The sequence below is a fragment of the Equus asinus genome, chromosome 1 (genome assembly GCF_041296235.1).
Source record: "Equus asinus isolate D_3611 breed Donkey chromosome 1, EquAss-T2T_v2, whole genome shotgun sequence".
Lineage (NCBI taxonomy): Eukaryota > Metazoa > Chordata > Mammalia > Perissodactyla > Equidae > Equus > Equus asinus.
In genome coordinates this window covers 121720278-121733003 of record NC_091790.1, presented here as the reverse complement: position 1 = coordinate 121733003, position 12726 = coordinate 121720278, and the positions used below count along the sequence as shown (strand labels likewise).

Sequence of the window (12726 nt, the reverse complement as noted above, 5' to 3'; positions counted from 1 at the left end):
TTGAATTTTTTTTCAGCTATTAAAAATCTAGGGGCTGGCCCTGTGGTGCAGCGGTTAAGTTTGCACGTTCTGCTTCAGCGGCCTGGGGTTCACCGGTTCAGATCCCAGGCATGGACCTATACACCACTTATGAAGCCCTGCTGTGGAAGGCATCCCACATATAAAGTAGAGAAATATGGGCATGGATGTTAGCTCAGGGTCAGTCTTCCTCAGCAAAAAAGAGGACGATTGGCAGATGTTAGCTCAGGGCCAATCTTCCTCAGCAGCAGATATTAGCTAATGTCTGATCTTCCTCAAAAAAAAAAAAATCTAACAACTATTCTTAGCTTCTAGACCCTACAGAATGCAGAGGGTCAGATAGGATCCATGGACCATAGTTTGCCAACCTGTGTTTCAGTTGATACTTTTTGAACTATTTTATTTGAATGAACTATTAATTGTGAACAATAAAAAACAGCATAAATCTCAGACTAATTGTGATTCGTGTGACCAGAAATAGAAAGAAGAATCCCGAAGTTTTTTTTTGTGGGGGGGGAGGTGAGGAAGACTGTCGCTGAGCCAACATCTGTGCCAGTCCTCCTCTATTTTATGTGGGACGCAGCTACAGCATGGCTTGATGAGCATTGTGTAGGTCTGCACCCGGGATCCAAACCTGTGAACCCCCGGCCACTGAAGCAGTGTGTGTGAACTTAACCACTATGCCACCGTGCCGACCCCTAGAGTCTCTAAATTTTTGAAATGCAGTTTTTAATTGTAAATCATGTTGGCCTAATACCAAGAAGTATAGTACCTATCAAGAAGAGTAAATTATTTTTCTGAGAATTATGTGTAGGTTGGTCATAATGTTTTGCATATTTGTTTATAAATATCTATAATTACCCCAAATTTGTCCTTAATTTCAAACATCGTAATGATTCCTAATTGGCGCCCTTTAACTTCAGTAAGAGGAAATCATTTATCTAAATTAAAAGTTAATCCAGAATTTTTCATTATAATTTTTAAACATTATAAATTTATTTGTTTGGTGTTCTATTCTGTGGAATAGGGAAACAAAAGGAGCTATCATCAGCTTTTTTACTAGAGCAGTCTTATTAATACTAAGTTAAATTCCTTTTCTTAAAAAAAATAGTGAGTTGTAATCATTGTGACGTTTTTAAGATAGATGTTTTTAGGTAATAGATTACTAGAGGACATGGGGAGCTAAACACATGACTTTCTTGGGCTTTAAATACGTTTTAATTCCTCAGGTGAGTATGCCTTGGCCGCAGAACTGTACAGAGAAGTGCTGCGTTCATCTGAGGAACACAAGGGAAAACTCAAAACCGATTCACTGCAAGTGAGTAAAAAGTAAACACTTTCAGGTATATGTTCTATTTGTTTTTTACAAAATAACTTTTCTGAATATTTAAGAGGATAAAGGATAACAAATGGACTGAGTCATAATCTCTAAGGATGAAGCTTGGGATTCAGTTCTGGTAAAAAGCACCCAAGGTGATCTGTGTGTACACAAGAGTTTGAGAATCACAGCTGTTCCATCTGCACAGGCCAGTATTGGCCACGAGACGGGCTAGATATGTCTCACCTACACTGGAAAAACGGCTCAAGGTATTTGTACTTTGAAGATTGAGGTCAGTTTTATCACTTTTGCATATCAACATATTTATTCAATGATATTCACCAAAAAGAAAAGAAAATGAGTTAAACTCAGCAATGGAATAGTAATAAAACTTATCCAATGATCTTCTATTGAACTTCTGGAGGTCTTTTAGGGAGATTTGGATGTTTGAATTATAACGCTTACTTAAGTGTGAAATATCTTCCCCTCCTTGGCTCTGTCCAGTGGATCATTTAGATAAGGCTTTCTTGCTAAGTGGCAAATAAGGACCACTTTTATTGATCTTGGTGAGGTTAGGCCTGAGTCCCAGGGGAGGCTTTTTTACCATTCAGAATCTAGACCTTGGGACCTCCGAGTTCACGTGTGCTTCATCGAGTGTGAGGAGATGTGTCTGCAAGAGAGGAGAGGAGAGAAAATTAAACACGAGTCTACTTATATTCTGCATGGGTAAGGATTACAGAAGGCGGGCCCTGGACCTTAGGCAAGTGTGCTTACCTTGTGGGAGAAGCAGGAAGCGCAAAGATGCCATGCCCCTGAATAAAGCAAACACAAATAGAGGTGTTGGCAAGAAGACAGATAGGTCCACTATTCCTGAGCTCAAGAGTGAGGAGTAAGCAGTCAGCCTGGTTCTGGCTTTGGAGTCACACCTACTGGTCAAGCGTGGCCTCCTGAACGTCTTGCCTTGTCCAGTCAGGTGAGCCGCTCTCTTCCTTCTGGATAAAGCGTGTGAGGGGGTGGAGGGAGGCAAGTATTCCTCACAGTGTATTCTTCCCTCTTGTGCGTAAAGAGGCAGAAGTTCTCTTGCCCAAGAGTGCACATCGAGCAGAGGAACACGGTTCTGCTGTGTTGTTTCTCCAGTTGTATTCATACTTTCTCTTGTTGCTGTTGAATCTGGTAGTCTTGCTGATTATATTATCTATGAAGCTGTGTTGGAGAGACCTAAGACAGTTGAGGTAGCTCTTCAAAGGTTGACTCCACAAAGATCCGTACAGTTGCCAAACAGAGTAAACCTTTATGCTCTCAAGTCACTGGCAGCAAATCAGATCTTACCAGGACTCTCCTGATCAGCCTTTAGCCTTAACTATCTTCCCAAGGAAAGACTCAAGTTAGATAGAAAATACTTTCAGTTTATGTCTTCTCATAGCCCTTGACTCCAGAGGGAGCCTCTAACCAGCCACAGACTCAGTATCACAGTGAGAAGCCTGCCTTACGTTGAATGCAGAGATAGAAGATGGAGTTTTGTCTTTCTTCCTACATCATCTTCACCTCTAGCTCCTCCCCTTTTCAGCCCTAAGTTCAACAGATTCAGGTCATAGCCCTGATTTCTTACATATTTCCTCATCCTTATTTTTATCATAAGGTAGTTGCTCGGCTCATCCGGACTCATTTCCCAGGAGAAGAGGACTCAAGGCTGTGCAGTCAACCTTTCTACTGTACTGCACTTACCTAGCATACTTAGAGTTCCTCATCTAGACAAATGCATGCATATTAGAAGTATACCTATATTATATGTTCTGCAAAATAAACAGACATATTTCATGAGACTGTATATTTTTAAGTGAAGAAAATTTATGTCATGAATTAAGACCTTTACTCTAAAATTGACTTTGGTTTTCTCTGAGAAAGTTGGTACTCAGATTGGTTTAGAGGAAAAGTATTCAGTGATCTGATCTTAAATGTAGTGTTAGTGCTGTGTATGGCAGATTAATAGTAGTTTCTCCCTTTAGTGTCCCCTGCATTGGCCGTCATAATTATTGCCTTCTGTGTGTTTGTAGAGACTTCATGCTACCCATAACTTGATGGAGTTGTTGGTAGCCAAGCACCCAGGGATACCTCCTACCTTGCGAGATGGCAGACTTGAGGAAGAGGTAATTATTATTTTTTCATTCTGTCTGTAAAAGAATATTTTTTTCAGACTTCATGCTCCATCGAATTGATGTTTCCTAGGGCCTACAACATTTAAAGATAACCGTGTTTTCCTCCTGCTTTGACCTTCCAGACTTTGCTCTGGTGATTTTGGGTGGCAGAGAATGGCAATGCTCCATATTATTTTGATTCTCTGGTGATCTGCTTGTGTTATATGGTAACTGCTCGTTGTAGATATGGCTGTTGGTAGCCAACAGCACAGAATGTAAATAAGCAACAAATGAAAAAAGGAGACCTTGCTGATCTCATGAGACAGATCTGCAAAGGGTGTAGTTTAGTAAAAATAAAAAGTTTTGTACTTTCTCCATCTTTCTGTGTATTATTTAAGGCAGTAAATAAACTCAAATTTTCAGTGGTGTTTCTTATGTCCTCCCAAAGAAGTTCCCTCTGCAATGAGTATTGACTCTCATTGGAAGGAAAGAGTGATATTTAAATATTTCATTATAAATTGTTAATGTTTATTATGCTAATTCCCCCATGGATTTTTGCCTTTTTAAAGATCAAAGAGAGATAGCAAAAGTAGTAGACGTGTTTGACATGTGTTGAACCTACAAATGGAGCCTTTATTTGAATCAACAAGATAAAAAATGAGATTGTAGGGCCCAGCCCTGTGGCCGAGTGGTTAAGTTCGCGCGCTGTGCTTCCTCAGCCCAGGGTTTCACTGGTTCAGATCCTGGGCGCAGATGTGGCACTGATCATCAGGCCATGTTGAGGCGGTGTCCCACATGCCACAACTAGAAGGACCCACAACTAAAATATACAACTATGTACTGGGGATATTTGGGGAGAAAAAGCAGAAAAAAAAAGCAAAAAAGAAAATTGGCAACAGTTGTTAGCTCAGGTGCCAATCTTTAAAATAAATGAGATTGCATACATATGTCCAGCCCTTTCTTGATGTTAGATGACAGTCTAAGTGTTGGAAACTTTTGAGTGAAATTTTATTCCCAGTGTAGGCGCCTCATCCTTGCATAATTAGTTACTCTTTGTTTAAATACCTTCAGTGATAGGAACTCTCTAGGAGACAGTCCGATCTGTTAGTAGGCAGCTCTAATAACCAAACAATTATAGCCAAGGAATTTTAATAGAAATTAATTGGAAGCTTGTGACAGGAAAAGGAAAAATGCATCATAGAGAGGAGGGTTCATACTATATAGATGTATTTCTGAGGAGGCCTCATTAGCACTTTTTCCCAGGTCTCATAGAATATGAAGCCACAGTATTTCAAAGCTGGACAAGATCTGAGAAATCATCTATTTCAACCCCTCCTTTTGCAAATGAAGTAGTGGAAGCCCAGAGAAGTGGACTGGCTGGTCTAAAGAGTTGTATCTGTTCCGTTGAACATCGTGACAGTGCCATTTTTGTAGGTCAAAGTGGTCTAGTATTGGCAGTTTCATACGACTCAACCCGCTGCTAAGTGGAAGCGTTAGGATTTCCAGTTCAGTAGTCTTTCCACGTTTTCTTCCACAGCCTCGGATCCCCTCTCTTCATTCATAAAATAGTTTCAAGAGCCAGTTAAGTATTTCAGTTAAATGGAAGAAAGTGAAGAATTTTCATAAGCTTCTTAATGGGAATTTATAAGAATAACATTTTTCAGTATTTCTGTTGCTTGCAAATGCAATCCTTCTTGTCTTGAAAAATTGAAAGGGGAAGAATTTTTAAATCATTGTACTAATCTGCTAGGGCTGCCATAACAAATTCCACAGACTGGGTGGCTTAAACGACAGACGTTTATTTCTCACAGTTCTGGAGGCTGGAAGTCCAAGATCAGGGTGTGGGCAGGTTTGGTTTCTCCTCTCTTTGGCTTGTGGATGGCTGCCTTCTCTCTCTGTCTTCACATGGCGTTTTCTCTATGCACTTGAATTCCTGGTGTCTCTCTTTTCATTTAAGGACACCAGTCATACTGGATTAGGGCTCTGCCCTTATGATCTCATTTAACTGGATTTACTCATTTAATTACAGTCATGTGTTGCTTAATGACAGGGATATGTTCTAAGAAATGCATCCTTAGGCTATTTGGTCGTTGTGCAAACATCATGGAGTGCACTTACACAAACCTAGATGGTACAGCCCACTACACACCTGGGCTCTATGGTACTAATCTTATGGGACCTCTGTCATATATGCAGTCTGTCATTGGCCAAAATCTTATGCAGCGTGACTGTACCTCCTTAGAGCTCTGTCTCCAAATACGGTCACATTGGGGGTTAGGGCTTTACCACATGGGTTTTGGGGGAACACAGTTTAGTCCATAATGTTGGTGTTACTGTAAATTCTCAAGTATTATTTCTAAACTAAAGTAATTCCAAGAAATCGTAATAAACGAGAAATTCTAAAAGATATCCTTGCTTTGCCTCATAATTTAAAATATTAGTATTTTTCCCCCTCCCTTTTTTTTAAATTTAAAAATGATAGAAATTTGGAGGGGAAACCCTTGGGATTTCTTAAATTTTGTGACTTACAGGCAACTATATTCTCTTCAATGTATGTCTTAGGAATTTCTTGCATGGCTTTTATATTCTCTACAGTGTACTTGTAGAGTTTTATGTTTACATCGAATTAAGTAACTTTAAATTTATAAAATAATCACTTTCTTGAAGCGTACTAAATTATTTTCTAGACCTGGAGTGAAGGTTTATACTTGTTTCCTGTTTCAACACAGGCCAAGCAACTGCGAGAGCATTATATGAGCAAGTGTAATACGGAAGTTGCTGAAGCCCAGCAGGCTTTGCTACCTGTACAGCAGACCATACGTGAGCTCCAAAGAAAGGTATGGCCCCAAAATGACTTTTCTTGTGTTTGTTTCCACGTAACATTTTAGTTTGGGGAGAAAATTGAACTTTCTTATTCATCTTGGAATTCTTAGCACCTGGTACAATACCAGGCCCACAAGAAAAATTTATTTTCCATTAGCAGTGGTATTGATTGAATGAACAGATGCACAGACAAATCACCTATTTTGAGGTTATTCTCTTTCATCTCTTGTAAGCTATAATGGGTTTCCTTACCTTGGTTATATAACAAATTGTCCTTTGAAGAAAGTAAAGACTTCCATAACCTCCGTTTGATCTTAGAGGTACATATTTCCAAAATCTTTGCTCTTAAGATATCAAAACGTTAGAACACGGGTATTTTTCTTCTGGAATGCATGCCGTTTGTCATTTCTAAAATTTCTCTTTTATGAAATCAATAGCAAAAGCTAAAGAGGAGGCTACACAGTATGCTGTCTTTTGCTTTTTCATTTTAGTGAGTTACTCTGCATTTTATTCTTCCTAATCCATTAATTACTTAATATTCAGGCATATAATTTTGTTAGTTATCATAGGTTATTCATTGAGTAGAATCTAGTTCAGTCAGTTGAACATTAGTATGAGGTCTGTCTTTATTCTGAGAAAGAAAACTATTATCTTTTCAAATATATAGAGTGAGTACTGAATTTTCATTTTGATAAAGTACTTAGCAGAGCTTTGTTATACAAGTGTATACAGTAAATTCAGATTTATCCAGAGTAGTCAGAAAACAGGTGTTCTCTTTAATTATACATGCAAAAGTTACTCACTCATGTATGTAGAGTATGTATATTTGTCTCCTCACTATTCTAATTCCCTTGAGAGTTGCATTTATTACTTCCTTTGAAGTTTTCACAGCATCTTTCCCAGTGATAGAAACATAGTGAGTACTAAAAAAAATTAATTCATCAGCGGTTGTGTTTTTTACAGATACATTCTAATTCTCCTTGGTGGCTGAATGTGATCCACAGAGCAATAGAATTTGCTATTGATGAGGAGCTGGTTCAACGAGTGCGAAATGAAATAACCAGCAACTACAAGCACCAAACGGGCAAGCTTTCTATGTCAGAAAAGTAAGAAAATTCTACAAAATAGAATAATTATATGAGTAGTCACCCCAAATATTTAGGTCGTTTGGCATTAAGAGGTGCAATTAAATATAAGAACTCGTCGTGGTTATGACCATCTGGATTTTACATATTGTTAAGAGTACATTTCAAACCAAAATATTAAGTATAAATCTAAAAGAAAAATCTCTTTCTCTATGTCTTAGCCATTTTTAAACGTTCTCTTTTTATTGTTGGTTTTTTTGTCTGCTTTAAGTATTTTCTTTTACTTTTGTTGGACTAAGTTGCTTAAAGCCAACTTTAAGCACGGTTTTTTGTTTGTGGTTTTTTTTTTCCTCAGGGGGGCTTTTAGTTTATTTTTTTATTTTATTGCAGTAACATTGGATTATAACATTATATAGCTTTCAGATGTACGTCGTAATATATTTTGAATTCTGTGTAGATTACATCATGTTCACCACCCAAAAACTAATTAATAGTCCGGTCCCCTCACACGTGACCCTAATCACCCCTTTTGCCCTCCCCTCTCCCCTCTCCCCCATGGTAACCACCAATCCAATCTCTGTTGCTGTGTGTTTGTTTGTCATTGTTTTTATCTTCTACTTATGAGTGAGATCATACGGTTTTTGACTTTCTCCCTGTAACTTATTTCACTTCACATAATACCCTCAAGGTCCATCCATGTTGTCACAAATGGCTGGATTTCATCACTTCTTATGGCTAAATAGTAGTCCATTGTGTATATATACACCACATCATTTTTATCCATTCGTCCCTTGACGGGCATCTAGGTTGTCCTGGCTATTGTGAATAATGCTGCAGTGATCATAGGGGTGCATGTATCTTTATGTCTTTGTGTTTTCAAGTTCTTTGGATAAATACCCAGCAGTGGGATAGCTGGATCGTATGGTAGATCTATTCTTAATTTTCTGAGGATACTCCATACTGTTTTCCATAGTGGTTGCACCAGTTTGCACTCCCACCAGCAGTGTATGAGGGTTCCCTTCTCTCCACATCCTCTCCAGCATTTGTTGTTTCCTGTCTTGTTAATTATAGCCATTCTGACCGGAGTGAGGTGATACCTCATTGTAGTTTTAATTTACATTTCCCTAGTAACTAATAATGTTGAGCATCTTTTCATATGCCTGTTGGCCATCTGTATATCTTTTTTGGAGAAATCTCTGTTCAGATCTTTTGCCCCTTTTTTAATTGGGTTGTTGATTTTTTTGTCGTTGAGATGTATGAGTTCTTTGTATATTTTGGATATTAACCCCTTATCTGATATATGGTTTGTAAATATCTTCTCCCAATTGTTAGGTTGTCTTTTTGTTTTGTTGTTGGTTTCCTTTGCTGTGCAGAAGCTTTTTAGTTTGATGTAGTCCCATTTGTTCATTTTTTGTTTTGTTTCCCTTGCCTGGTCAGACATGGTATTTGAAAATATGCTGCTCAGACCAATGTCAAAGAGTGTACTGCCTATGTTTTCTTCTAGCAGTTTCATGGTTTCAGGTCTTACATTCAAGTCTTTAATCCATTTTAAGTTGATTTTTGTAAGCACAGTTTTGAGGTAGACTTTGTTTTGGAGAAGTTCGTCCTTGGGGTAAGGCATTTATACTTCCTGTGGGATGTTCCCTAAGAGCTGAGCATAGTGCCCTGGTGGCCCGGTTTTATACTGTAGAGTTACCTGCTCTCTCTTCCCCATCTTTCTTCTCTTCAACACCAACCGTTCTTCAGTGTCTTCATAGGTAAGTTGGATTATTACTCTTGTTGTATAAATGGTGAATAATTCGTCCCAAAGAACAAGTGTACTCTTTATCAAAAGTGTCCTCGGTGATTTAACCCAAAGGAATGTCTGTCTAGTATGGGAATTTTAGATGTTGTGGCAGAACTGTTGGTTCTAGGAAGGGGAACAGAAAGAGGATCTTTTATTGCTTCTCAGATCACATCTCAGTGTGCGGTCAGCCTTGGATTAGTGTTAGTTTTCAGTGAATATTCAGCATAAGAATATTTTTGAAGTGTTGCAGAATATTTTCATTTACCCTTCTAAAAACTTTTCTAAATGTCTGCGAAAACCCTAAAGAGATATGCTAAATTTCCATGTGTCATTGTTATCTTGGAGGTACCTTATTACAATCATCATCTTTTTCACCATACAATACCTGATGAGCTTCTCATTTCTGAGATGTATGCGGTATATTCTGCTCTTGAATGCACTTCCTTTGTCCCTGGTAAGCCCAAGAGTCACCGTTCCAGAAGAAGTTGTCATTTAAGTCGTGATTCATTTTATCCAGTTTGAAGGTGTACCCTAATGTGTTGTGTCATCTCGTGGAATCAGTTGATAAAATATTTACAATATCTTGAGCTTGTTTTTCTTAAGTCACACACAAACTACTTAAAAGTTGTACATCCCCGGGGCTGGCCCCGTGGCCGAGTGGTTAAGTTCGCGCGCTCCGCTGCAGGCGGCCCAGTGTTTCGTCGGTTCGAATCCTGGGCGCGGACATGGCACTGCTCGTCAGACCACGCTGAGGCAGCATCCCACATGCCACAACTAGAGGAACCCACAACGAAGAATACACAACTATGTACCGGGGGGCTTTGGGGAGAAAAAGGAAAAAATAAAATCTTTAAAAAAAAAAAAAAAAAAGTTGTACATCCCCATATTAGGACATATCCCTTATTAAATGTTTTGAGGTCCCAGGGCTGTAAAACGACCAATAGGAAATGCAAAACGTCCATTCATTACACACGTGTTCTTTTAAAAACATTAGGAATAAATAGAAGGTAACAAAACGCATTTTCAAATGTGTAAGTTAACTATAGGTGAGTTAATGTTTTTTGTATTACATATATATTCAGAGATCATTTTGACACAGCGCTGCCATGTTTTTAATGAGATTGCCATTTCAAAAGGCAAATTGCTCGCATGGGCTTGTTATTGATTCTTGGGAAAGGCTGTGTAGCTCAGTGGGTAAGAGCACAGGCAGGTTCTGCAGTCAGACCGCCTACGCTGTGTCCCAGCTCTACCACTCGCCAGCTCTGGACCATGGGACAGTTACATAAGCTCTCTGCCTTAGTTTCTTCATCTATAAAACCACACAGCCTTGTTGTGAGGGTTAATAGATTAATATTTGTAAAGTGCTTACTTAAAGTAGTGCTACCATTTAGTATGATGTTTAAGAATTACCTTCTATTAGTATGTTTTCTTCCCTTTCATTTATAGGACCTGCAAGAGAGACCATTGCTAAGACTTGTTAGATGCTTGTCTGTGACAATATTTTTCAGCCCCTCGTCACGTGGCTCAGACTTGAGTTAGTGGAGAAAATTTTCCCAAAGCCGCTTCTTCCCTGTGGTTCAAAACTTAACTTCTGAAGAGCAATTTAAATTTCTAATAAGTTAGAAGTAAAAAACTTTTTGTTTTCCTGGGTAATATTTGATACCTACCCTAATTTTGTGCAAGCATCTGTGCAGATTGCTTTAGAAGTTACTGAGTAGCTATTCTGTGTCTGTTACATAGGTTCTCAAAAAGGACATGATCTGATTCTTAGCTTCTGAAAGTTAGCGCAATGAGAAGACGAGACCCATGAGTGATTTGAGAAATAGGAATGTGTGCAAAAACTGAACCCAAAGGACTCAAATGATATTTTTAATAAACTCCATGTACAGAAAGAAACAGAGATCGGTGTTGTGAAGCATTGGGGAAGCCTTCAGGAAGGAGCGTGGGCTCTGGAACACTTTGGAGAGAAAGGCGTGTGGCATTTTAGGAAGGAGAGGAACATGCTCAACTTAAAAAGCAAACAAATCCTGTTTGTATTTTCCATTTTTTAATTTCTTATTATTCTAGACTTTCATTTTCCTTTCATAAACTCCTAACACACATTCATACATTTTTTTCTTAGCTCATTTCATTCAGTTTATCAAAATGGTTAAAGGGGGTCTGGCCCCGTGGCATAGTGGTTAAGTTCGGCATGCTTGACTTTGGTGGCCTGGGTTTACGAGTTCAGATTCCAGGTGCAGACCCACCACTCATTGGCCATGCTGTAGCAGCAACCCACATACAAACTGGAGGAAGATTGGCACAGATGTTAGCATAGGGCTAATCTTCCTCAAGTTAAAAAAGAGGAAGAGTGACAACAGATGTGAGCTCAGGGCTAATCTTCCTCAGCAAAACGAAACAAAAAAATTGATTAAGAGCATTGTGTTTGAGTTTAACTCCTAACTCTGCCACAAAATAACTTTGTAACTTTAGTTAAATTACTTCAGTTCATTAAGCTTTATCCATAATGTGAGCACAGTAATATCTATTGAGATTGTACAGGAGAACTACTTGACAAAATTCCTGGCATATAGTAAATGCTTAATAAAAAAAAAAGAAATATATATACATGTTTATGTATATTTCTCACATATATATAATCTCCTTGTAACAAGGAATATAATTCTTGGCTATTTTTCTTCTTTCTTCCCAATATTCTTTATTTTTCATCCTGCTGTCACTTCTCCACATAGAACAAGTATATCAAGCGGGACATCTGTAGTTAGTCAGCATTAAGAAGAAAGAATGTGGCACTCCTGGTCTTTCAAAGACATCTGAGACAGAGATTTTGCATCCTGTTTTTCAGTCCCCAGGAGCTATCAGACTTTTCGTTGTCTTTTATAGTAGACAACCCAAAGTTATTACTCCTTGTCTACTAGTAGAAACCAATTGAATACACTCCTAAGGCAAACTCACTCAAGTGTGAGTAGGTAAAATGTTGCAGTTTCTTTAACACTTTATTTGCAGCCATTTTCTGAGTTTGAGGAAGTTGACCTACTGTCCTTTTCTTTGCGTTGTGTGTGGTGCTGGTGATGGGCATCAGGTTCCATGACTGCAGAGGTCTTCAGTTCTTACTTACAACGCAAATGGAAGAGCTCAGTAAATTCCAGAAGCTGGTAAGAGAGTCTGTGAAAAAACTGGAGGGACCTCCGTCTCGAAATGTTATTGAGTCTGCAACAATCTGCCACCTGCGACCAGCCAGACTTCCTCTCAACTGGTAGGTAGTGGGAGACATCACAGTGAGAGGGCATTGTTCCACTCTGCGAGAGTTCTTCAGAGAGAAGAGACAGTGGCTCATATAAGAAACTTTTTTCATCTGAATTCAGACAGAAGTAGACATGTGTTATTAATCTAACTTAGAAAAAAGAAACTCTCAAGGACCACATACTGAAAACCATGTAACTTTTTTTCTAAAATGGCATATTTTTGTAAAGAAAAAGTGAAGTATAAAATGCTAAGCCTCTCTTAGGAAATCCTAATTGCTGGTTATGTTTGTGAATATTTCTCTGATAATTTCTTCTT

General features: G+C 38.6%; 1 protein-coding gene across 7 annotated transcripts in view; it reads left to right on the top strand.

Moving 5' to 3' along the window:
- The window catches only part of SHPRH (SNF2 histone linker PHD RING helicase), an 89480-nt gene that overhangs the window by 40314 nt on the left and 36440 nt on the right, over positions 1 to 12726 (top strand). For all 7 annotated transcript variants that reach the window (XR_006526743.2, XR_011502567.1, XR_011502568.1 and 4 more), the window contains exons 15-19: positions 1248 to 1336; positions 3391 to 3483; positions 6201 to 6308; positions 7258 to 7400; positions 12248 to 12421. Coding sequence is in view for 4 of the 7 variants with exons in the window: in XM_014850653.3 (XP_014706139.2) it covers positions 1248 to 1336; positions 3391 to 3483; positions 6201 to 6308; positions 7258 to 7400; positions 12248 to 12421 (607 nt within the window). In the remaining 3 variants the exon portion in view is untranslated. The remainder of the gene's footprint in view (positions 1 to 1247; positions 1337 to 3390; positions 3484 to 6200; positions 6309 to 7257; positions 7401 to 12247; positions 12422 to 12726) is intronic.